This window comes from Blennius ocellaris (assembly GCF_963422515.1).
Source record: "Blennius ocellaris genome assembly, chromosome: 9".
Classification (NCBI taxonomy): domain Eukaryota; kingdom Metazoa; phylum Chordata; class Actinopteri; order Blenniiformes; family Blenniidae; genus Blennius; species Blennius ocellaris.
In genome coordinates, this window is record NC_137658.1 from 16,693,436 (window position 1) to 16,721,104 (window position 27,669).

General features: G+C 40.1%; 1 protein-coding gene across 1 annotated transcript in view; it reads right to left on the reverse strand.

The window, feature by feature from the left end:
- pigg (phosphatidylinositol glycan anchor biosynthesis class G (EMM blood group)) overlaps positions 1-27,669 on the reverse strand; it is a gene marked incomplete at its 3' end in the record, with an annotated part of 79,998 nt that overhangs the window by 33,451 nt on the left and 18,878 nt on the right. Inside the window, exons 5-9 of the mRNA XM_080502615.1 lie at positions 25,644-25,782; positions 18,992-19,204; positions 11,992-12,209; positions 11,243-11,527; positions 2,923-3,326 (exon numbers count right to left, since the gene is read on the reverse strand). Of these exons, the coding sequence (XP_080358741.1) occupies positions 2,923-3,326; positions 11,243-11,527; positions 11,992-12,209; positions 18,992-19,204; positions 25,644-25,782 (1,259 nt within the window). The remainder of the gene's footprint in view (positions 1-2,922; positions 3,327-11,242; positions 11,528-11,991; positions 12,210-18,991; positions 19,205-25,643; positions 25,783-27,669) is intronic.

Here is a 27,669-nt window from a genome sequence, read left to right on the forward strand (position 1 = left end):
GGTCGTTCACATCAGCATCTTCACCTCCAAGATCATCTGACAGCAGCCACCCGGACTGCTGGTGCAGCAGTGAGTTTGCGTGACAAAAAAATGTCTGCACAAACTGTCAGAAACTGTCTCAGCGAAGCTCATCTGCATGCAGTTCACCTGACTGCAGTCCATCATCATCGTAACCGACCTGAGTGGGCAAATGCTCACATTCGATGGCGTGTGGCACGTTGGAGAGGTGTTCTCTTCAATCCTAGGTTTTCACTGTACAGGGCAGATGGCAGACGGCGTGTATGGCTCTGTGTGGGTGAGCAGTTTGCTGAGTTCAATGTTGTGAATTGAGTGGTTCATGGTGGCGGTCAGGTAATTGATGGCATTTTGAACGCACAGAGATACCGTGATGAGATCCCAAGGCCCTTTGCTGTGCCACCGATCCACGACCAACACTCTATGTTACAGCATGATAATTCACAGCCCCGTGTTGAAGGATCTGGACAGAATTCCTGGAAGCTGAAATCATACCAGTCCTCACCAGCCATGTCACCTATTGAGCACGTCTGGGATGGTCTAGAACAATGTTCCAGAGCATCAATGTACCCCCCCCCCCAATATAGTTAAGCTGCAATAAGACAGAAGATCAATAGCCTTTCCGTCTGTGAATAGCTCCCACAATAAGATTAAAATGCTTTGTGTCAGGTCAAAAGATAAAACCAAAAAGAACTGAGTCAGGGGAGTGAATGGTACAAGCAAATAATAGATAACAGAAGTAATCCTGAGCATCGGTATATATGCTGCTTGCGTCCTGTTTGTGTCGATTGACAAAAAAAAAAAGAGACGCACCGTCCCAGTTTTTGCAATTCATAAAGTGGTGTGTCTGCTTTTGTAAGTCTGCCAAGTGCATTCTGAATCACCCAAGTAGCTTTTCCTATTAACAGTCTCTCCTCATTTCGCTGCATGCTAAAAGCCATCAACAAGCCAATGTGGATGGTTGACATCACAAGTATCGTCATTTAAAGGAGTTCAGCCAATACTAGTGCAAAAAAAACTCCCAAAAAAACAAGGGAGGAGAAAATATATCTTTTAGTTAACTCCAGCCCACAGTTTTACAGATTTGGTTGACTTCTGATCACCTCACTGTTTACTACCTGCAGCAGCAAGTTTAGCACTTTACACCAGGAGTTGGTCGAATCTAAAGTAGCAAAAACTCAAACGCTGGACTCACTGAGCATCGAGAAACAGTAATGCTAATGTTGCTCTGGATCGGCAAAGTCTGTTAGCAAATTACTGCCTGCTTACACAATTGCCACATCAGCTTTATACGGTGACAATATGTCAGCGCTGACATTTAAGGGTTGATACAATGCCAGCTTGCAAAGAGTCGGGAGGCCCGTGACCAGCTGTGGGGTGAGGAGGTGAGCATTGTTGGCAAATGCACACTCATAATAAGCTTTTAAAAAAAAAGGCTGTGAAGTATAAAGTGATAAAACAATTAAAAGATTTTTAGACTGATTTTTATAGAGTCAGCAATTTAAAATAACACGCTTTAATTATCATTTATTGAATGCCTCAATCTCCCTTCCTACCGACCTTGCTCTCATTTTGTGTGCATTGTTCATGAACCATAATCTGTGTTATACTATCTCTCATACAAAAGCAGACAAAGGATCAGAATCTTGTAAGCCATGATAGAGATGCTGCAAATATTTAAAGCCTACGCCTGTTCATATGAAACACAAAAGAGTAAGAGCCACTATAATGTAACCTCTCGCCTGCCGACATGATAAGACACACAATCCCTTTATCGGTTTGTTTCTATTCTTATATTCTCCTTTAATTCAAGCCCACACAACAAAGATGTCCTCAACTGAATGGACATCACTTGTGCTTTATCAACAATGACAAAGGTGCTTTTGGAGGTCGAGACCTGCCAGCTTTACATTGTGTTCTAACTTTACATGGCAAACAAACACAAATAAAACAAAGTCAATAGGTCCGAATTAGGTTTGATACCATCTAGAAAAGAAATTTAGAATTCACCATAGAGAGAATTTGAACCAGGTTAAAACTTGAAGTAACACACGTTAGCTATTATATGACCAAATGTTTTATTACTAATAAATGATACTACTTCATTACAGTTATAAGTTACTGAAACTGCGTTACTTTTGGAAAACGTTACTCCCAACAGTGCGCTCTACTATAAAACTACCAAATCCCAGGAGAATATTGACTCGGAGTGATGACGCTCACACACGTGCAGTTGATCTACTTACTACGACCATTTTTTTTAGGTTTTGTTTTCAGTGGCTCCGACCACCACCGTCCCCCGAAACGCAACGAAAGTTTTATGTTTTTACTTGAAAACAGCCTGAAGACACGTCAACATATCCTCAACACACTTTTCCTTTGCAGGTTAAAAGATCCTCATTTCAAAACTCACTTACTGAGCTGGGAAATAAAAACACAGTCTGCCGTTGGTATTGTATATTAGCAACCATTGACATCCATCTTAGCCACCCAGCTAATATTTTACTGTTGCTATCTGGAGAAAAGCTGTGAGCGTGAACGTTAAAAACAACTGCAGATAATATAAGCAGCTCAATGTGAAATTATAACCATTTTCTTCCCCATTAACTTGTACTATTAACGATACTACTTCCAGTGTAGGCTCATCTGGAAATAAGCTATCTCACATTGTCACTTCAGAATCTGCTGCAAAAAACTTAATCTTCATACTGACTTGATTGAGAATTCAAATGTGAAGCGTTTATGAAAAATATATTTAGCATGAGAAGGCAGCTGCTGAGTATTAAAGTCAATATCTTGTCGTAACGAAAGCTTGAAGAAACATTTTTCATCACGTGGTTTCTTAAAATAGTGCTAAGCCGTAACTTTTCAACGTTTCTGTCGGTGTGAGAATTCGGTAAAGCCAACCTGTTGAGCCAGTGTCCGACGTCGGGGAGATGAGCCCACTGCACCCCGGTCTGGTTGAGGGAGCGCAGCAGCCTGCAGCACAGCAGAGTGAAGGGCGGCGTGGCTAACGCCAGCCACCTCTCCGAGTAAATCCCCGCTTTGGGGTGAGCCGAGGGACGGCAGTCTTTGGAAGGGAGGATCGCCTCTTCGTCGTCTCCGAGCCCGCGGTGCTCTCTGAAGTACTTGCGGCAGACGTCCTGGAAGACGATGAGGCAGAGCGTGTTGAGCAGGAAGTACCAGGTCTGGTGCTCTTCTTCCACGAAGCTGCTGGCCGCCAGGCTGAGAGTGTGGCCGACGGTGCCGGCCAGGAGCAAAACATCCAGCTCTGACAGCGACCACTCACTGCCCCCGCTGCTCAGTGGAGACTACAGCAAAAAAAAAGAAAAGAAAAAAAAAAGGGAGAAATCAAGAGAACATTAAGAAAAATTGCATCATTTTAATTGTTCAGAACTTTCTCAACTCACTTGACCTTTTGCAGACAGATTCTTCTTGTAAAAATAAAGGACACCAATTTGCAAAGCAACTCTGCAAATCACAGACTGAAACACTTATTCTGTGTATCTGCATGTAAAAAAAAAAAAAAAAAAACTTAGGACCATTTAGAGTTGATAAGGGATAGTTACGGTTGAAGAGGCTACAAGAAAAACACAAGCCTGACTGCTCACTCAATCTCGATCACCTCAGATGGCAATACAATCCTCTGTGGGATGATTAGCTGGAAGAAATTACTGCTTGGGTGCTTCAGACCAATATAGTTCAATATTAAAAATGGAATTGAATGGCCCATGTGTTTCGTGATAAAACAGTTCAAACTGCAACCGTGGCCGCCTACTATTGTCATGCAAAGCAACAGTCTGTGCTGAAGCACCAGTTATTATTAATATTGACAATATCTTGTTCTTCCACGTTACCTGTGTCGACTGTCAATGTCTCGCTTCTGTCTGACACCGGGTTCTTTCTCCCTGGTCTGGTTTCTCATCAAATTAAGTTTTTTTTTTGTGGTTTTGTGGTCTACATCTTCAATAAAGCATCTCGCTTTCCTCCTACTTCTACATCTGCATCTACGCTTGGCACCACAGCCCATGACCATGAACCGTCATTCATAAATTACAATAACCGCCTTCAGGATGTTTCATTCCATCTCTGAGATTGATGTTTGTCTAATTGTGTTGCTTATATGCAAATTCTTTTTATTCTGCGCGCAGTAAGTTCAAACAAAGTTCAGCCAAAAACCTCACAGCTCGGTAGCAATATATTAACCCAACTAAGAACGTCTTTGCTGTGTTTGACTTGAACTACAGAGGTGACTTCAGCGTGTAAATGAACCTTTTCAGGATTTTTTTTTTCTTTTTTCTTTTCTGGGCATTTGTTGTGGTTGTGTGTCTGTATACTTTAAGCTTCATGCTGTGATGTATGTATTTGCTTATGCTACTTATGTCTAAAAACAATGGAACACTTTTTTTTTTTCAATTAAACTTTTTTCAATCCTTAACTTAATTTAGGATTCATATATATATATATTATTGACTGATGTTTTCTGATCAATTGCCCAATACAATAGATCTGTATCTCTCCTTTACACCGCCCCCCCCTCCCCCATTGAAGCCTCTCCACTTAATCGCACTCATGTCTTTATTTAAATGATGTTTGTTTACCTATTTAAGGTGAGGTCACGTTGTGGCTTATCTTTGCATTATCGATAAGAGGATCAATACTTCTCACAATGTCCCTGCTTTTGAGTTCATACAAGCCATTTCTTAAAGGGAGCGACAAGAAATGTTTACAGCAAAGCAAAGCTGCTTCATGTTCTAGTCGGTTTCAGCTCAAGTGGATAGTTGTCAAGTGTGACATGATAACCTTGAGAAGTTCGTCTTCCCAACTTTTACACTCGTCCATAATCATGGCATGAAAACATGGTGTCAATGTAAATAATTTCTTAAGGAAAATATCTCAATTGTATTTTATATTAGATTAAATGTTACAAAATTAACTCATTCTATTCTTGACATTTCTGGCCAGGTCTGAACCCTGAAAGCTCTCTCGTGAGAAAAACCAGCCTTTAATCTAAAATGATTTCTTTAAAGAGGATATAACAATCCTGAATCCACATATTTTCTTCAAGAATTCAGCTACTGCGATAGAAAATCCTCAATTGTTTTTCAGTCCCTGAACAGATTTTTGAAACAATTCCAAAGCTCAATAAGTAACTTACTGAGTCAGAAAGTAGGTAACTTATTAAGTTATATTCTTGTCATGTTTTCACTGTATGACTCATCTTGAACATCTCTGTCTTGGAATTCAGGTCTGCAAACATTTCCATCTCGAAGAGAGTTGAAGAACCTGCTGGTGACGACCAAGTGGACGTTTAAAACATGAAATAAACTATATTAATTATTGAAATCCACAAGTGCTGACTGGATTAGTCTGGATGTTGAGTGCCTGTATCTTGACAGATGTGAGCAGAGCTGAACTTCTCATTAACACATGGAATTACATTATACAGTAATACTTTTATGTTGACTTGTCAAGACTACATGGGGCGACCGTGGCTCAGGTGGTAGAGTGGTCGTCTTTCGGAGTGAGAGGTCGGAGGTTCGATCCCAGTCTACACTGGTCTATGTGTCGAAGTGTCCTTGGGCAAGACACTGAACCCTAAATTGCTCCCAGTGGTCGACTAGCGCCTTGCATGGCAGCTCTGTCCCATTGGTGTGTGAATGTGAGCGTGAATGGGTGAATGACTGATATGTGAAGCGCTTTGGGACTGCACTCAGTGTGGTTAGAAGGCGCTATATAAATCTAGACCATTTACCATCATTGAAAGCAAAACACATGAACCCTACATGTACAGCTGGACGTTGCCTGCCTTGCCTTGAATGAATAATCATTCTTAGGGGCAACACAGACAGACAATTAATTAAAACTTGAACTTAAATTTAATATGCTTCAGGAGGAGATAGATAATGTGACTAACCAGCATTGTCACGTTCAATAGTATACTCGCAGTCACACCAAAAAAAATGGATCTAATCAAACAGAAATATGTAAAATCCTTGTGAACAATAACAAGCAGGAGAAGCCAAATTAAACATTGAGGTTATTTTCCTTGATAAGAGTGGTATTTTCCACTTGTTTTTCCTGATATACCCACTTTCTCTCAACAAGTATTCAAAAAACTATTTCAGGAAACAAAGTACACTCACCTTAAGGTCATTAAAATTCAATCAGGAGGAACTTTAATCACATTTTTGTTGGAGAAGTGGGCTTGTGAGAAAAGTTAACTTTTTTCCATCTGGAGGAGAAACTAATCAGGATACCACTAATAAACATTTTTTGGATGCCGCCCATGATGCCGTCATTCGTCAAGCCGAACCAGAGACTGCACTGCACTCGGATTTTAAAAGATTCCAGTGATTATACGATAACGACATTGAACCCAGAGATCATGACATACTTGTTTGTTTTTCTTTTCTTTCTTCTGTTTTAACATGTTCGGGGAAAAAACCAGCAAAAACAGATGGCATACGACGTATTTGAAGCAAATTCACCGACTAACGGTGTTGTAGTGTGATGCTGAACCAGCCTAATCTTCTAATCTCAGTATCAAAATGAGTCTGTCAATCATGACACATAGGATGTTCAGTCCACTAATTGTATTTCCTCAGACAGGTTATTAAAGAAAGATTTTGGCCGTGAAGATAGGCCATGATCGGAGAGGCTTAATCATCCATTTTTGGAACGGAATATATAACCATGGCGTGATACGAGACAGCACTTCTGAACACATTCTTTAAAAGGAAGCAAGAACTAATTCATAATTTAATAACACAGTAACTTAAGAAATTTAAAAAAAAGTTGGTGTCCTGGGTGGATCCATTTGTCTCTGTATAAATTATTAAAAAAAAAATTGTATATACTGTGCAAATGCTTGACCTATTTAAACTTCATCAAAAACCTTTACAGAGAGCTCAAATCTATTTATGATCTGATCGCCTTTAGTCCGGTGTCTGTGTATATGGTATACGTTGTTTAAAACAACAAGAGTCTAAAATGATTAATAGGAAGTTCTTCACGAACTGAAGAACTGTGTTCATAATACTGGCGAAAAGGGAAAAGTTGAATGATGCCAATCAAATCAAGACCAATTGTCAATTGACGTCACTGGTGCATTTACGGAAAAGTTCCTACTTTTCAAAACTACCAAACTAAACTTCCACTTTTAGTGTAATAGTGGCCCTCGATCAAGATGCCATTTCTAACTTGCACAAATGCTGTTTTTACATAGCTTCTTGGAGGGCTCAATCTTTGAACTTTTCCCACAGACACTCATGAATGTACCAGAACTTCTAGTGAAGCGACTTACTCGCTTTAGCCTTGTGATACCACGTTGTATCACAAGGGGGTGCAGTGAGTCACTGCCATCCAGTTTGTTATAGGTCCAGCAGAGAGAAAGAAGCTGCTCGAACTACAGACAGACCGATTAGGTAATATACCAACAGCTGAGAAGAAAGCAAAGACAATTAATGCTGTGCGATATCGGATAAAAATGCGTGGCGTTAACAATACGATTTGTGAAAAAAAACACTTAAAGTCGACGATGCAAATGTCCTTGTGCTTTGATGTTTGTTCTTCCAATTAACATGGCTCTTTTTCTTGTGTTTCTTGCTCATCTCACTTTTCTTTAATGTCTACAATTGAATTGTCAAATCATGGTTGAATGGAAACGGAATCTACTGCAGTTTCAGTCCGTCTCCTGAAATCTTCTACAAAATAGAGCCGTACTGAGCCGAGGCTGGGCACTACAGTAACTCAGCACCTGCCCGACTTTCGTACATACGGCACTTTTCTCAAGACGCGTGATGTCTTGAGTTTGCATGAAGTTTGCATCTTGGAGAATTTTTGACAGTTGGGTTTGCTGACGTGGATTCTTTATGGTTGCTTGACACTTCAGACGCAATTTCTCCAAAGAAAAAAAAAAAAAAAGTTGCAGCAAAAGGAGACAGACTTTTGTCAGTTGTGTGGCATTCAAACTTAAAGGAAAATAGTGCGGAGACCTCAGAGTTACAGCAACATCTACAGCTCAGTTTAATTACTCCACACGCTCTAGTTCTATGGATTTGGAAGTTTATTTCCTCGCCCAGGCTAATGGTCCAAGTGGATTCCCTCTTGACTTTGTCACCGTATCAGCACTTTCTTAAAGTTCCCAGAAGGGAAATGAGATGTAACCTTCACAGATAAATTATAATGAGCAAATAGGTGCAGCGGGAAACAGGACTTACCTTTTAGGCCATTTAAACAAACACTTAGGACTGGAAGTCTCCACTACTAATATCCACTGAATAACTACAGCCGCTACAGATGATGAATTGCTCATATTTAAAAGAGCAATCTTCCAGTTATGTTAATTAGTTGAGGGAAAACTCATCACTGATGTCGGGGCGAGAAGCAACAATTAAAAAATTCATCTTACAAATCTAAACCATCAAAAACATTCAAAGCACTGTCATAAAACTGTGATTTACAACACCAATTCAATGTTTTATTACTGTCTCGTCATACAGGTTAAATGCTTTTCAGATTATTTAACATTAAGAGTATGGCCCTCCTTTTTCCACGTATAGGTTCCTTATTGTTTTTGAGACAGCTAAGTAATGACGGGTGAATTGGTTTTAAACCGTACAATTTATTATTTTATTTTCATTATGGTACAATTACCCAAAACTGAAAATTAACTGTATTTCCATTTGCTCGGATCGAGGCTTTAGAAAGCCTCAACTGCAATCTTCCGTCTTGCAGACTTGAAGGTAATAATGACAGCCTGGCTTCTCGGTTGGCTGCAACATTGTGATGTCAAGCTTTCTTGTCTCACAAGAGTCAAAGTAACGCAGAGAAACGCTCAGGAGTCAGACGACTGTGAACACATAGATCTGACGAGTTTTCACGCTCCTGATGTCAGCTCGTCATCGATCACTGTTTTAGATGATACGTTCCAGACGCTGCAGAAGGTGGCAAGATAAAGCAGGTGTCAAATTACAAGCACAACACAAATTACAGCAATTAAGGCACCAGCAGGCTCGGGAAAGACGACGCTGCAGTGAAACCGAACTGTGACAACTAAATAATGATCTGGAGAACAGTGTGTGTGTGTGTGTGTGTGTGTGTGTGTGTGTGTGTGTGTGTGTGTGTGTGTGTGTGTGTGTGTGTGTGTGTGTGTGTGTGTGTGTGTGTGTGTGTGTGTGTGTGTGTGAGAGAGAGTGTGATTGCGTGTGTGCGTTGCTGGGGAGATGCATAAACCTGGGGATCTTTGGCTTCTTTAAACAAATGACACTATAAGCTCCTACAACGGTGCTATTACTGCTCAATTAAGATGAAAAGAAAACCTTGGAAGAGTTGATTGAGCAAAATGTTGATTTTAAGTACGTTTCATAAATTTTTGAGGCGAGCCTGAAGTCAGCTGTCACAGTAAGATAAGAACTATGGTGGGTGAATGGATTTCTTTGGCTCAGAGAAGGCTGAGAAAGTCTGATATCATCTTGTTGCAACAGGCAAAGCGAGGAACTTTCAGTGGAAAGGCTGATGTTATCTCAAATCGGTGACCTGTTCAGGATGTGCAATGTGCAAAAAGGTACACAATGTAACATATAAGGGATTCTCTTGGTGTGCAGTGCAGGTTGACGACGAACGACTACATTTATTATGCAAGTACAGTGGAACACTTCACATGACGACACACTCGAGATACTCAAAGTATTAAAAAAAACAAGTGTGTGAGGTATAAAGTGCATCATCACATGCCAATAAAATTGTGAAATCTCTTGTGAAGTGGAATAAAACTGAGCATGAAATCACACATATTTGACCATTTCGAGTTAAAGAGATCTCCAAATGGGCTTTGGCCTCTTGAGTGCGCCTGTCATCCAACACAATGCGCTATTTATACAACAAGTACACTAAATATGACTTACTAGGCAGGGTGTACGTTTGAAGACAGATACTGTCACCAAAGCACTTAGGACCTGATTTATTAAGTATTTTATGTGTATAGAGCACATAACCAAGCACAGTATTTCACATTTGTTGATATCAAGATAAAAACCACAGACTGGGAATATGGATGCTGTGGTAAAACAAAGTGGGCTATCAATTCTAGAAAAATAACAGTCATCTCTTTAACTATAGCACAATTACCTTTTGCCCCTATTTTTGAAGATTTCCTTCTATATCCAATTGTCGGTTTAGAAGAAAACAAAGTGAGGTTACACAATATGATCTGATAAAGGATCGAACAAAAAGCTCTCATATTGCACCATTAAACAATAACAGCATATTGCATTTTCTTTCACACCACGACCTTCATAATGGAGCTAGAAATGTAATGTCCCTCCAAACAAGACTGTTGTAACTGAATTTGGTTAATAACACACCTTTTAGCTTGGTAAAGGACAGGCTCTAAATAACTGCAGACACACAAACGTCTGTACCAATTGGATTCTGATTGACCGTGACATTTTTTTAAAACAGAAATATGAAGGTGGGATTATAAAGTTGCATTTAAAACTAACAAATAATGCTAAAAGGATGGCGAGGTTCAGGGGGTTCTATCAGGAAAAAAATATGAATTCATCTCGTTGTGCTGCTGCTATTATGCTGCTATTATGAGTAAAGTTGTGGATTTTGAGAAATAATGTCTTGTTTCCATTTCCACGACTCTCAACTTCCGTGTTCAGGGAGAAGATGGTCATTTTCAAGTGTATTGTCATTCCACAATATAATTTCTTTACCTAAAACGACTCTCTATTTATTAGCTGATAGTTTTCTTATGCGATGCTGAAGAATAATTACAGAGTAATAAAGGCTCTCCGCAATCTTTGATTACAAACATGACGAGGTGAGCACAGGGCCTTGTCATTAACTCAAGAATATCAATTGACGATTTTTATTCTGAGGCCTTTGATTCACAAGACATTCAAGTGAAGGACTTCTTCACTGAATCACAAAACGGATTTAGAAAACACATGTTGGCGACTGTGTTTTAGCGGTTTCGTGCTCATAATCGGAGGCCCTCAGAGGCAAAGTTTCTCTACCCACAGGAAGAAAAGAATGACACCGCAAGGGGAAAATGTATCTCCAAACAAGAGTCAACCTTATATTTAGAGAAAGATGGATCCCCTGACATTACGTTGCACGTTATCAGCGGTTCTTTAGATTTGCTTTGAAGCTATATGGGATCAGACCAACGTCTCTGCCGCATCCACTTGTGGTATATTTGGAAGTTGGTACTCACCTTCCCAAGAATCTTTGGCCCCAGGGGAAGCCTCCGTGTTGCTATGGAGACCAGAACACAAAACATTGCCGAGGAGAAGGCAATGGCGGCGAACACCAGGCCCCAGGAGAGGCTGCAGAAGTAGCAGGAGCTCTCGGCAGATGTGCACACCAACACGTGCACCGAGGCGAGAAGCAGGCACAGGAGGTAGAAAGGCAGGGAGAGCAGGGCTGAGAGGAGAGGGAGGTCCACCGCCGCCGTGCCGCTGAGGGCTTCAGGCATCGCCAGCAGTAAGATCAACAGGAGCTGAAAGGGCAAGGGGGGGGGGGGGGGGGGGCTTTTTTTAAACCATTTGGGTTGACAATTAATGCAGCCATAATAGTCACAGACACATACAGTTGGGAGTTGTGTTCATTTTGCCACTGGAAAAAAAACTAAGTGACATGTCCACAGAGTTCTGTATTAGTAATAATGATTAGTCATCGTTCTCGCTGAGTGTGTGGCTCTTTGCAGTTCTCCTCTCAAAGTGGAAAGTTTCTAATGTGAAATGCATGGTATGAAGTTTTTGGTGGTGGCACAGTGCTGAGGTGGTCAACAGATTCACCACATTTGATTCCAGGCTTTGTGGACTTTGCATTCCTTTTTATGTGGTTCATTTTGACGAGTTTCACTTCGTTAAGTACCAATTATACTTTCACAAGTGTCTATTTTATCGAATACAGATTATCTGCTGATAATAGCTTTACTTCAAATGAGGGAAAAGGACTCACCTGAAACACAAACACCATCCCTGCGACCATGGAGTACATGTCGTACTTTCCCAGCTGCTTGCTCAGAGCAGTGCTCATGGCAGCGAGAGCCTCCAGGTACTGCTTCAGGACCTTCTTGCCCATGTTGGTCAGTACTTCTGAGGTGTTTCCTTCCAGGTAGAGCTTCATCCAGTTCCCATGAGCCTTTTCTGCCACACGAAACTGCTCAAAGCCGGCTTCTGTATTGAGAGAAGCAGAGAGCACATGAAGACCTGGAGAAACACAAATGCAGCTCTTTCCTCCAGCATTCGTTTTGCATGTTAAAAAAATAGTTAACCAGCTCAATGCACTGTAATCTGGATAAATACTCGAGGGAAAAGAAGGAAGTATGTCACATCCTGTTGTTAAGAAACACTGTATAAAGTCAGGAAGAGCGAGAGATGTTCCTTCAGGTCATTATGGAAAAATGTAGGAAAGAGGAATAAAGAAGAAACATGTCTTTTGTCACAACAACATTATTGAATGAATCAAAACAGAAGCTCATAGCCTGAAGTCTCTTCATGACAGGGTCACCGTTACCGTCAGTACGTTCACGTCAACGTGGAACCTGAGAAACGCAATGGGAAAACCTCCTAATTTCACTTTCATTTGATTTGAAAACACACTGGAGGCTAAAACACATTGCAGAGCGAAGGAACCAAACCAGGTCTATGAGGCGGATGAAGTGCAGTGGACCAGCTTGTTTTATCATCTGTCCAGGTTGTGAAGGACAGTGTGTCCCTTTGTGATCTGTTCTTTCTACCCATTTTGATGAAGTCAAGTCTCTTCAAATACATCTTAACACACATTGTAAACTAAAAAGTCAAGAGGAATTTTTTGTTTTGTGTTTTGTTTTACAAGCTGCTTTCAATCATTGGAACAGCGTGAAATAATGGAAACTATGTTGAACACTAGTTTTGTCCACAGGACACTTCAGGCGATAAACTGAGTGATCACTGCATCGATTTGTTCAATAATAAAGTCAGGATGACTTATAAGGCATGAATTTTTTAATCCTTTTCTTTTTGTGTTTTGAGGGTGAAACTTTCTATTCCCATTTTTTTTCCTGCAGTTTCATTCGAATGGGAGAAATACTCAAAGAGTTTTTTTTTTTATGTCAAAAGGAAAAGTCCATTCACTGCACCCGATTTGTTCATGAGTCTGGGTTCCACTATATAGGTTTGACCATGTTGACCAACACAATTGTTTTGGTTGCGGACACTTTTTTAACAGGATAATAAAGTTTCTCTCTAAAGTTGCAAACTGAAGTTAAATATTCTAATGATAAAACAAAGTTTAACATTTCCTGAAGAAACTTTTATTTTTCTTAATGTTACAGGTTAGTATCGTCAACAAGAATGTAGTGTATATATATATTTACATATTCAGTCAAAAAAATGTTGCTCGCTTTGAAGGAGCCGGTTTAGAATTGGGAACCTAAAACCTAAAAAAAAAAAATGTGTATAAATCTAACATTTCAAACTGGACTGGTCCTACTAAAGGCACGACTCCACAATACCAATAAAACTGTCAAAAAACGTGAGATCTGAAGCAACTGTAATGCACCATTTAGTTTGACTTCCTTTCAAATCCACTCGTTTTCTAGAAGGAATAGGAAAGGATGAGGTTCAACACTGTTACCCAGTGGCTGAAAGGCACACTTGTGTTTTGCTTCGTTTAAGGCCAAGGGACAAAACAATGGTCTCATCTTCTGACCACTATTGATTATATTAAAATGTCAAGATGAATCAAGACGCCGGGAAGTGTATATGTGCATAGTGTATTGTGGTATTGCTCTCCCAGAGTCCCGATGTCAACACCAGGTCTGTCTGGGATTATGAGAAGAGACAGAGAAAATATGATCCTACATCTACAGCAGATCAGTGCCGACTTCCTAATTGCAACATCAGACAAACTTCACACACAATAATCTGCAAGCTCGAATCAAAGGACTTATTTCATTTTGGTCGGACGTGTTTGACGGCACGAGTTTGGCTTTTACATGCACACGTGGCTAAAGTTGAATCCACACGGAGAACTTCCACGTTTTGTTGTTGGCTTGATCAAAAAAGGGAAAGAATGGAAAAAATATGAAAGGCAACAGGATGCCTTTGTCTCTCTTTAGAAAAAAAAAAAAAAAAAAGATCCCACTCAGCCTGCAGCCCACGCTGCTCTGTTTCATCATGACGAAAACACAGGCCCCCACTAACAGTTTGCTTCCTCATGAATGAGACTTGAGTAATCCCATTCATGACTTCATCAATCACTCTGATGCATGTTAGGATTTTTTTTTTTTTTTAAGGGGGAAATCTATCAAATGTCAGTGTTTTCTCTTTTCCCTGTGTTCTCGTGTCAATAATGTCCCCCTAATTGAAAAGACAGAGCGCCTCCAGTAAAACCATTTAGTCTTGAAGAAAGCTACGCACAATTTCTCAGGGTGTTAACTACAGCAGGTCGATGACTCACAGCCATGTTTACTCAAGGAACATAAAATGATGTCCCCATTCAATTCACTTCAGCACTTTAGGAGCCCGTTCAAGGACAAAGCAATGCCGAGGTTTGATTTGCGGTACACATCAGTGAAATACACACACACACACACAGACAGACACATGCGCGCGACCCCCAAAAACAATATTTTGCAGTGCAACACCGATTTCAGCAGCCGAGGCGGAGAGGTGATGAATAGTGACTAAGGCTTCGCCAGACAGAGGGGTTGGTAGAAATATTAGTACCTTAAGCCATACGCATGAATCACATAATATCGATGGCCCTGGCCATGTTTCATCTGTCTGAAAGTTGAGGGGGGGGGGGTTGGTTAATGGCCCTCCAAGATGCCTGAGGTTAAGCGGCGCAAGAGAAACATGATATGAAAATTGAAGCCAGGCAGACGGACAGAGAGAAGGAGGCAGAACAAGGTTGTTCAAACATTGTCACGAGAGACAAACTTTTAAATATGTGCAGATTTTTTGGGGCATTAAAAAACATTTTTTTGGACAAAAATCAGAAAATATTCAAGAGGACCATCGTAAAAACGAGTTTCCCGGGAAGTGAATTTGGTGACGAAACATAATTGAATCCTGAAATCAGAAGCATTTCTCTCCACACAGAGTTCTTTAACCCCGACACGTGTCCAGAAGACATACTAACTTAGAACATATTCCCAGCAGAAACAACTATTACCTTCAAGTACATAACGGCTCCGCGACTACCCGAGAGAGGACAGATTTAAAAAATAAATAAATAAATAATAATAATAAAAAAGAAAACACAACACATCCAAATGTAGGTCTGCTGAAATAATTTCCATTTCACCCCATCGCTATGGAAACCAGGGACCGAAATAGAGCGGGGAAATGTACTGCCAATGCGGTAAGTTTACTAATGTGACAAGAAGTAGTTTGCTTAAAAAAAGAAAGAAAGAAAGAAAGAAATAAAGAAGCAACACTTTGGAATTGCTCAGCAGTCTGTGTGGGTATGATCATGCGTTTTATATTCCGGCCTAAGAGATGCACGACAACATGTCTCCAATACGTTTTGTGCTGAGAAATAAGAGTTGGGAGAGCATTCAGATGTGTGTGGGCCTCCCGATGGGGCTGGGTGTTAATTTTCAGTCCAAACGAAGCCAGAATATAAACAATGAGAATTTCCATGTAATGTCTAACTTTTTAATTAATAACACCATTACAATTACTGACATATCTTAAGATTGCAACTCGTTACTTGTGTTGTACACAGACTTTATAATGGATTTGTGGCCATAAATGAACATCACCTTACTTTCATATAAGCAGTTTGCATGTTTGTTTTTTTTCCTTAAATCCCTTTGTCTTCTCATAACATAACAGCTGTTACTGTTGAGTTTGCATGACTGCTGGAAATATAGTCCCCTTGTGAAAGCGCATGCATATCAAACTGCCAGATTTGATTAATAACTGATGAACTGAAACGAGAGAAAGAAAGAACATCTGTGCATCATCTGACTTCCAACTAACTCCTGTATCTTCAGGTTAACTAAAACACACATTAGCTGAGCCACACAGGGGCCTCAGCTAATGTTAATAGCTACACAATATGTTTTAGTAAGTACTAAAATAATTCCACAATTTCTTAAAGGAGTGAATAGAAACCGTAATCAACAACTTGCGGCCCAACACGAAAATGACATTATTTTCAGTGTTTCTGAAAACAATGTCGTGAACAATGAAAGTTTTCTGAAATGAAAATGCGAAAAAGACGCGTTTTCACTTGAGACGCCATCTAAACGAGGCCCAAAATAAAAAACCAAGTAAGAGCATGAAAAGACTCTACATTGCCTCCAGATTCCAACATCCATTTACATAAACGTCTCATAATGTGAAAAACAGGAGGTTCAGTCAGCAAACGCTGTGTTCCGAGCATCACAAAAAGAAGGCGAGCATGAACGAACCGGAAAGTCAGACGAAACAATATTCAACCAAAACGCACTTCGGGAGTACATGTTGATGCCCCGTGCAAATGAAGCGCATTAAAAGTCAACAGAAACGTCATGTGGGAACCGTGACTGTGCGCAATTTCCCGAGCAATCCATCTGTCGCTGTACAGCTGATTCAGCTTAGAGACAAAGAGCGGAGCAATAAAAAAAGGACTTCGCACATTCAGAGTTGAATCCATATATCCAATCAAATCATAACGAGTCCTTCATTTCCCCCAAAACTGTATTAATCAAAAACATAGAAAAATGCAACTCAATCCTGTGATGCTGTGATGCTTCCCCCCCTTGATCAGATGGCTTTCATAACCTTGTCAGGACACATTGTGTTTGGTCAGCATTTAAAACAATCATTTAGGTCAAGAGGCAGACTGATTCTATTAAAAATACTAACAAAACAAAAAAAAAACTATCGTAACTTTCTGCAAAACCGCCTCATGTCAAAGCATGTGTCGGTGCCTTGCTGTGGCTCATCTGGAAAGACCATACTAATCGCTTCTGACTGATCACACATTAGCAGCGGTGGCCTAATTGCCGCCACCGGTGTATCTAATGTTCGTTGAGCGGAAGGAACGACGACGTGACGGCGGCGGGAGAGGGACAGCGACGACCGTTGAAGACGGATGACTCCGACCAACACTGTGACCCAGAGACACAAGCAGGGAGCAACGCCGCGCGGGGATATATGTGCATGCATTTGCAACAATAGCAGGCGGTGGGAACGTTCAAGATCAGACTCAGAGTTCTTTTTACATACTTGTAAAGGAGGTTTATTTATGTCGTCGTCGCTCTGCAAACGCACATTTGATCGACCGCAAACACGCTGCAGTCAAAACCCCCGAAGGGGATTACGTAACCTTGAAATCTGAAAACTGTCATTAGGCCCAATAGAAACAATCGTTTCATATGCGCATGTTTTGCCGTCGGAGACTTGTTGAAATGTGCATTTCTGAAGTCTGTGTTTCTGCTGAAGATTATGGAATTAATACGCTTTAATAAGTGGCGTCTTTTGAACTCGTGCGATGACTCTGTCCTCGTTTTAATCACACTGCTGCAGGTTAAATGCTGCGAGAAGCTGCTTTGATCCGCTCAACAACACAGAGATAAGACTAGGGAGAGCAAACCATGTCTGAGTTGTTCAGTCTGCACCATCTGCGATTCTTTGGAATCAATCCTGTGAGGGGACGATGCAATTAGGACAGCAGTCTGATTCGAACACCGACGCCATTAGTCGCCGTTAGCGTAAGGTAACTCCTGAAGTGACGCCGTCTGATTTGACCACATCTCACCACATCTTTTATTCTCACTTTAATTAAACCTTATTATCTTTTTACACACCCTGCAGACCTCCGACCGTGATACTCGTGTCCACTTGGGGAAAAAAAGTAAAAAGCAATATCTTCTCTTCTTTTAGCTCCTGTTTCAGTCTCTTATCAACTCTTCAGGGAAACGTGTGTTTCTTTTTGCTGCTAAATGCTCCACGAGTTTAACACTAATTAGGACTTGCTGTCTGTTGTGACAGGTTCTTCACTAAATATAGTGTAAGTCACACATTGAAAATGTAACTGAATTGAGCGAAGAGACGCTTTTGTGGGTTGATATTCAATGCACGCGAGAAATAAGTCAAATATTCTGATAAGTAATCAAACTTTACTTTTTTAGACTTAAATAAAATCAGTTAATGGAGTAAACAAAATGTGCTTTCTGTGTATTAATAAAACTGTCTTAATCCAGGTTCCTTAGAACTGCTATTTTTCTTAAAACTAGAAGAAAAAAAAAAAAATCTGCATTTTCATGCTGGTATTTTAAAACGCCCATAACTACATCCAATGTGATTTGAGAACATACTAAAGAAGATAAATGTTGTCTGAAAGGGGATCTGTGCATCTGCGCATAACACTTTCAAGAAACGACTCGCGTCCATTACAATCTTTCTTTTCGTCTGATGATGGTGATGCGTCGACGTTACACCTGTACACGACGCTGTGGCCAATGAGTGAACATGCAAATAAGCTCATACAGACAGACAGACAGACAGACAGACAGACAGACAGACAGACAGACAGACAGACAGACAGACAGAGAGAGAGAGAGAGAGAGAGAGAGAGAGAGAGAGATCAAACAGAAGTGCATAAAAGAAAAAATACAAAGTAAAATAAATAAATGCAGTAACAGTTAAATGCACCCCCGACAGCACAACCTAGATTAGTTCTGGGAGCAGCTTGACGATAGAAACTGACTCAGAGACTTTGATGGCTCTACCAACTTCATTTGGACTTTAACAAAACAAAGTGTTTATCTTTTTAAAGTAGTCAACAAAGCCTGAAATTCTTTGCCGTAGTCACACTGCAAAGTGCACGAAGGTATATGTATATATATATATATATATATATATATATATATATATATATATATAAAACCAGGCAGGAAACCATACGGCATAGTGATGAGACCATCTGTCAGAGGCGGCCGTCGCTCTCAGAAGCTGAACTCTGTGAAATTGTAACTCACCTTTCTCGTAGTCGGGCACGCTGTCTTTGAGCAGGCAGCTGAGCTGGTGGCCATTGAGATGGAGGAAGCGCAGCTGATCCCGGAGCGAGGTTTCCTCCAACACGCCCGGGATGACGCGGCCCACGCTGTTCTGCGATATGGGCAGACCGAGTCCCAGGGCCAGGGTCGGAGTCAGGTCCACCTGCTCCACCACTCCAGGTTTCTCCATTCCCACTGACGGCACAGAGCCAGGAAACACAAGGCAACACACAATGAGAACCACCACACCTCCAACATCAGGAAATAATAATAGTAATAAAAAGAAAGACAGATACGAGAAGTATGCATCTTTGAAATGTTATATTTAAGCAGAAAGTTTTGATCTTCACTGTTCTAGCACTCTGGTGTCTTCATAGAAAATATCTCCAACGAATCACTTCAGACTCCAGTCTCCTGATCCATCGGGTCAATTCCCAAAATACCCCAAAGTTAAAACGCATTTCCTCCTGATTGTCGCTGTGTTTAAAAACCCACCGTGTCAAGACACGGAAAATGGAAAAGCTTTCAAAGAGTCAGCGAGTGCTGAATCGCAATCGTCTCCCATCAATCAGCAATAGCGGGGAGCAAAATTGATATTTATTTATAAGAACAAAAGTCACATTTTATTACTTCAATTTCAGTTCCCAGACAAAAGCTATTTTCATGATAGACACAAGGAAATTGTTAGATTTTTTTTTATTTTTTTTATAAAGCATCTGTTTTGAGAGGATTTCTTGCTTCTCATTATAAGAGTCTGCTTCAAACAATCTCGCAACACTTGTCAGGATGAATCTGAAAAACGGAAGCGCCTCGGCTTAAGCCGTAAACCCAACGCAAACAAGAAACACAGAGATATCAGACGCTCGTCGCTTGGCACTTATAGATAGTGAGGGAGATATTCTACTTGTGTATATTGCTCTAATCGCAGGAGCTTCTGCGTCTTATTGCCGCTGTTCCTCCTTTTCCCTTCAGGACAGTCAAGCAGCGGACACAGAGAAACAGAGGGAGCGTGAGGGAAGGACTTCAGCAATTATCCACAGCTAAGTACATCAGCACTATTGGCTTTCGTACGAATCAGAGTGGATTTACATGCGATTGTTTACACACGTTCAAAGTTTCAAATCTAGAAGAAGCTCAGAAAAAGGTTGGCAGAGTGGTGAGCACCCAATCTGGGCAGAGTGGAAATGCATAGTTTATGCACTTTTATTCAGCAGAACTTAAAAAACTAAAAACCAGTAGAATATCTAACACAAGGACATTATAAGCGCAAACATAAACAGGGACAGTAACATTAACCACAACATGACAAAACCTCACACTTCAAATCCATTTACACATCGCTTGGGCGTTTTCGTTTTGGAAAAGTGTCACGTTTACATGGCAACATTTTGAAAATGATATCCAGTTCCATAAAAATGGCAGAAAGTGATAGTGTTTTTTTTTTTTTAATGTTGGGACACTAGTGAGTGCTATTTTTGTAATGAAACCACACACACGCGTGCACACAGAGAACGATACACTATAATTACAGTATGGGAGTCATGACACCATTGTTGTCATTGTCCATCTACTCACGATTGTGCAGAAGAACTATTTACTATGGTTGTGGTGTGCATGCACAGTAGCAGCATTCTCAAGAAGTTGCATTTTTTTTTTTTACCCCATTTGCAGGGCTTGAAACAGAAGCGCTTTTGAAAAAGCTGCTTTCAGTGGCTCAGAGTACCGCGGTCGTATAAACAGACACTCAATAGCCGATGCAAAACCAATGTTTTTTTGTCTTTTTCTTTAAAACGCGTTCGCAAACGCAGATCGAAAATTCAATGAAAGTGTAGAGTTTCAACTTGAAACGTTGCACAACCGGGGGCCTGAGATCCACTTGACAACCCCATCAAATAAAAGCTGATACAGCGGGTGAATAAATAGAAGCTGCAAAAACAATCCCCATAATTGTTGTTGTATAATCAGCCGTCAATATGAGATTACTCACTACATGCAAATCAGCCATAACAAGCAAAGAGAAAGCAAAAAAAAAAAAAAAAAGAAAAGAAAAGAAAAAATTAATCACATCATCATTATGTCATACGTGGATTTAATTGACATTTGGCTTCCTGTGGGGAGCTTCTGCACAAACAGAGAGTGGGAGTCTTTTCCCAGACTGCGGCTGAGTGAAGTTTTCAGATTGTAATCATGAACCATACTGGTGTAGAAGATACCTGCAAAAGAACAATACAGCTCCCTCGTGTATGGAGCTGGCCTATCGCAGGAGAACAGGACAAAACCCACAGCTACCCACAGGAGTCGAAGAAACAAGTCGGGGAATTATGAATTTTCTAATACAAATACACTTTGCTATGTTGAACTCGTAGTGATGCAGGGATGATACCATGAACCTGCCAATTATATAGGATTGATAAAAAATGTGTTACTGAGAAATAAGTGTTGAAAAGTGTTGTTGTCATCATGAGCAAAGCTAATGAGGATTCGTTTTCAATTTGGAACGTTTTCAGACCACCTCTCAGAGAAAAATCGATGCTTTACCAAATGCCAATCCCCCCATCAACTAGCACATAAAAATTGTATTTGTTTCTCCCTTTGTAGTTGCGCGACGTGGCGATTTGGGCCCCGACGAGAAGCTTGGGCGTAATCACAGCACACATGCCGGCGGACGCGGCGTCCAGGCGAACCTCTTCAGAGTGAAATGGACTTCACACCGAGCCGGGTTTGGCTCTGGCACACACGTTACCGCCGAGCGACTCCCTTTCTGGCAGAGCAGATGTGTCATAGCTCAGCTGAGGGATGCACACGCTGAATGCTGATTCACGGATGAGAAAATGACAGCTGATGGCGATGCCATGTGCATTCTGGTGTTGAGCTGGCTAATATTGTACAAATTAAATTAAATAAAAATTGCCCCCCCCCCCCCCCCCCCCCCCCACAAGTATGAGTTTAACAGCAGCTGAATTCACCTTCTTGTCAATCCGATTAAAGTCTTTCAGATTCCAGGATCAGGTTGTCCCGTTTACACGAACACTGAATAATCAGAATTTTTTTTCAAAGATTCACCCGATTCACTTCATTGGATCAATCCCACAATGCTTTGCACTGTTCCGGTCAAGTGGCCTGCAAACTCAAGAGTCGCCTCACTTCTCATGGACCTGATTAAACAGGTTGCTATATTGCAAACTTTGCGTCCGTCAGGCCTATCAATTATTTTGAAGTCTTTTAAATATGTTTAAAGAATTGCCGTTTCCTGCACCGACCAGTTTTGCTTTTTGCAAAAATGGTGCAAACACAAATCGGTTTGAAGTGTTTATTTGGTACTGGGTAGGATTGATCATAGAACAACAATCTTGCCATTTAATCTAATCTCAGGAAAACCACAAGGATCACTCCGAGCACATATAGATTTTCTATTCATCACAACAGGGAGAGCGATTAAAAAAATACATAAAGCAGAAGTCAATACTTTAAAGGCAATATCAATACATTTAAATGTATTTTTTTCATTCACTATAAATAACTTGGGTTTTTTTTTTTATTTAAGTGTGATTCATTTCTTCACACCACATAATACACTTTGCTCATGTTATTTATCTCATCACAATTTTGGCATGAGTTTATATTTTCTTCAAAGTTCAAAATAAAACTTTTGAAAATTTAATTTGCTTCAACTTTCCGTAGCCTCTATTTGGACTACAAGGTCATCCTCTCCGAATGATTAAAAAAAACAAGAATGTTCTGAATTTTAACCTCTGAAACGTATCGATTTGACCTTTAACATCAATGGAGGGTTAAAAATGGCAGTCGCTAATGAATGGCTGAGCCCAAGAGATTTTGTGATTTGCACATTTGCAACATTTTTTTGTTTATTCTTTCCTAATTGTTGCAGTTCCTAGAAAACGTAAACTCACACTATAAAAGATACAACAGCCATGCGACTGTGCTGTAGGTTCTCAGCATTGGTATTGTATTGATTCCAAATGTTGTGTTTGAGTACAATAACTCCCTTGGTTAATCAAATATGTAAATAATATAAATAGCTCCCACAACAACATAAAAAGCAATCGCACATAACCAGGGAAAACACTCTTTTGGTTCAGCATACGTGATGTTTCTGCTTCTCAGAATTAGAAAACATTTATTTTTCAATAACAATTTCGAAGCATATGCAGTGAAGGTCAAAACTCTTTGACCGCCTTGAAAAAAGAAAACTGGCCGTAGAGGAGAAAAAGAAATAAATAACAGGATTTTTAATACGGCGGCTGATTAAAGTGACATTACCTCTCAAGGTTTTCTTCGCAATGTCAATTAAAAGTGCTGCTGATCAGCGGCAGCGGGCCGCTTCCTTCGAGATGCATTCAAATTACAAAGTGAAGCTCAGCTGAACTCTGATCCACCGACATCATGTTCTAATGAAAACAGCAGGCAGGGGGGGCTCGCTACTAATGACCCCTCAACTCTCACTACCTCACACGTATATCACCAGCTATGCAAATAAAGCCACTGATTACAGTAACTGACGCATTAAATACAACGCATTCCCGTGTCAACACATTTTTAATGTGAAGAGAAACTGCAGAATGGAACAACTGGTCGTACAGCAAATTCAACAAAATCCAGATTTCAGAAGCTAATATAGTAATTTTGATCAAACGACAGAAACAGCGAATTCACACAAAGTACTACATCGAAAAGATTTAAAAATATATGTTTAAAGGAATGAAGCTTATGTAATCATGAGTTTCCATGCACCAAAAAGGATTTACTTTCTACTGTATAAACCGATCAACTGCAGTCTTAATGTACCAATCAGGATTTAATTATGTGCCAATCAGGGTTTGCTTTCTACTTCATGTAAAAATCACATTTATTTTGTACTGTGTTCCAATCCGGATCCGGTTTTCACTTTCTGTACCAATCCGGATTTGGCTTGTATTCTATGCACAATCAAGATTTAGTTTCTATGGTTCAGATATTAATTTGTTTCCAGAACCAATTAGAGTTTAGTTTCTATGTATCAATCAGAATTTAGTTTTAATGCGCCATTCAAGGATTTAGTTCCAACTGTGTGTACCAATCAGATTAAGTTTGTAACGTACATAACAGTCAGGATTCAGTCTGAAAATACTATTCAGGATTTTGTAGTAAAGCACTTCAAATCTTCCTTTTTTTGAACAATCAAGATTTAGATTTTATGCACAGACTGGAATTTGGTTTCCCCGTACCAGTCAAGACCAGAATTAGATGTTGTCAATAGATGTTGTTGTTGCAATGAGTTCATTTTTGCTGCATAATGTTGAACTTACACTGCAAAAATTCCTCCAAAAAAAATAGGAAAAAAATATACTAAAACAAGAAAATTAATACGTAAAATAAGCAGAATTATCTGCCAACAGAACAAGAAAATTTTACTTGACAAGATTCTCAAAAATAAGAAAATAATTCTCGCCCCATATGACCCAGCGTCTTGAAAATAGCATGTTTGGACTCAAAACAAGTGTTATTTTCATGTGTTATTATTTTCAAATCTTAAAATAAGAAGATTGGGCTTATGAAATGCAAGTTCAGGTCCGTTGATTGCTGGTCATCTTAAAATGAGAAAAAATGCTTGTTTTAAGCCAAACAGTAACCAATAAGCAGTTTTTAATACTCAACGCCAAGACCATTCTAGCTGATAAGAAAATAAAGTAATAATCATATTAAAACTAGAATAATAATCTTAGCGAACAACTTTTTTTTAAGCAAAAATGACTTATTAGTCAAAAACAAGACATTTAAGAAATTATATCTTGCCTAGATTTTACTTTTTGCAGTGTAAACCACTGAAATAGGCTTGATTTCAAAGGGTTAAAGTGTAACTTCCCCTTGACTTTTGCCAATAGGGAAAAAGGAAGAAAAAAAACCCCAAGTATGTATGACAGATATTCATGCTTTAATACCACTCCATTGACTCTCACACGGTCCACTTTATGTCGACACTGCTCATTTGAGGTTCAGGTCGATGGCCCATCCGAGTCATTTCCATCCAAGAAATGAAAAGTTTATGAAAGAACATTTCACATTCTTCAAGTGACAGTCAGACGACCGGCTGTGAATGAGTTCCAACAATTCATTCAAATCAAAATGGCTCCGAATGTATTTCACAGAGAGAAAACACACACTTCGCCCAATTCCTCTTTTGGCCCCGCTGGGATATAAAATGTTACAATTCCTCGAGCTGCCGCCAGACCACGAGGCACCAAGTGCTACCAAAAGCCACAAAGGTGAAAAGCAACAACTCAACTGAATTGTAAATGATTAATTACCATGAATGGGCTCCTAAAAAAAAAAAAAAAAAAGCTGTGCAAAGTAAAAGTTAAAAATATCCATAGCTGAGAATGAAGTAATTATCACAGTCACACGTTCACACTCAGCTACATTCATCAGAGTGAGAAGAAAGTTGTGCTCAGGAGTTTGGATTCATGACACTGCTCTCAGCACTGATTTGAGCATCATGTGTAAAAAAAAAAAAAAAAAAAAAAAAAAAAAAAATTCTACTTGATTCATAAGTGTTTGTCACAAAATCTTTAGAGCAGCAGACAGAGACGCCGCGAGACGAGAGTCCCTCCTAGTTAATGGCCGCGCTGCTGTTTACCTTTTCTTTTAAAGGCCGGGCTGATGAGCACCAGAGGCGTATTGACTTCTGCCTCCGAGGAGCCGCCGTGGCTGCCAGTCTCCGACATGCCGTGGTCTCCGCACAGCACCAGCAGGTAGGGCAACGACCCCTCGGCCTCCTGAGAGGGAAGCAAACACCAAGGTTAATGGACTCCCACCGCATGCGCCGATACGGCGGGGGCAAACCTCAAAGCTCCGAGATGTGAATTATTCAAGCCTGAAACTAAATGCTTCATGTGTCAGTAGCCCCAATGAGACAGTGAAACCAGGAAAAAAAAAAGGGGGGGGGAGAAAAAGAAAAAAAAAATCACAGCAATTGTCTGAAAATGAAAGCGTGTGGGTAATGGATCCGTTCTTCACGTATTTTCTAAGGTGGTTTTGAAAGAGACGTTCAAGAGCAGCACAAATAAATTATATTAAATCATTTTATTAAATTTTTTTTTTTCTGAAAGGGGAAGTCATGAGCAATGCTTCCTGGCACAGTTTGGTTCCATCTCTGCGCTGGGAAATAGCACCGAAAAAGACAGCAAACAAATACAAAGAGGGGGAAACGTCTGTTGGGGATGACAGACTTTGATCAGGTTCGGTTGCTTCCCTAAGTGATTCCCTTTCAACTCCACTCGCAAGAACGTACCGTTGGCTATGAATTCAACGGGGAGGCTTCGTGAGTCAGAGCAGTTGAGGGCCGATATTTAAAAAAGCACAAATATTGATGTTAACAAAACAAAATCGGAACGCGAGCAGATTAGCATAATCTCAGAAGGTTTCGGAGCTGCACGCACGCACACAAGTCAAAGGCCGTGCACCGAACACAAAATACTTAACTCTTTATTAGGCAAGTTTGGTTCCATTCATGTCAGTTATTGATAGTATAATGGCAATCATTCATAAAAAAAGCTGAGCTAAACAAAAAAAGTGTGTTTTTTTTAAGGACTTAATAGTGAAAATAATGACTCATGTCTCATAAATTCTCCTGGTCACTGCATCAGAGCACCAGATCGAGGCTTTTAACTTAAAAGAATGAGAATATTTTCGGATAGAAAATGCACATTTGATCATATGTACATTGTTGGGAAAGACACTGAACCCCAATCAGACCCAAATACTGAGCCTCTCGAATGGAAGATGTCACTTTCCAGAGTTATTAGTTAGTTCATTTGTACTACTCGAGAAGTTTTAATGTGCTTTTACTTGATTTCATCACATCCACCACTTCGCACAGAATAGGTTTTCAATGTTTTCATTTCAACATTTTGAAAACGATGTCATTGAAAATGATGGAGCATGCCAGGTCGTGTGTTGTGTTTGTGATCACACGCAAATGCGAGAACAATACAGTAAAAACAATAACGAGTACACAGAGGTTTTGTATGGTCAGGTGACAAAGCTGGATTGTTTTTACAGTGACACCACTATAAAACGACCAAGTCCCAACTAAATATGGAGCGGGACTCCTGACACTGGAGGTAAACGTTGTTGTTATCCCCCTGGATGCGCATTTGCAGAAGGATTATTGACTCCAGCTGTGGTGCGCATGCGCAGTAGCAGCATTGCATAAAAGTTGCATTTTCCCCCCATTTACATGGAGACGGAGTCACAGTGTTTGAAGAATTCCACCATGGGAGCTACATTTTCCCCCCGTTTACAGAGACGGCATATGAGCGTTTTCAAAAAGTTCCACAAAACAATGCTGTGTAAACCTGGCCTTAAATATCTACTTAATTAGATTAGTTGCATTATATTTACGTTTAGAATGACGACAGAAAGTTGCAAATAAAATATTGTACCAAGTTTTTCGAGATTCTTACAGAAGACAATTGTATTTATGTAAAGAAAAAGAAAAAAAAACATCGCAATGAGTTCCTGATAAATGCCTGATCAGGGGTTAACAAAAAAATTAAAAAATTCTGGTTTTGTGTTCCTGGAGTTGAATCGGACACCACTTTACTTTCCATTTGAGTCGACTTCATCCTAGCGGAGAAGCGTAAAGCGGTGGAGTCGGCAGC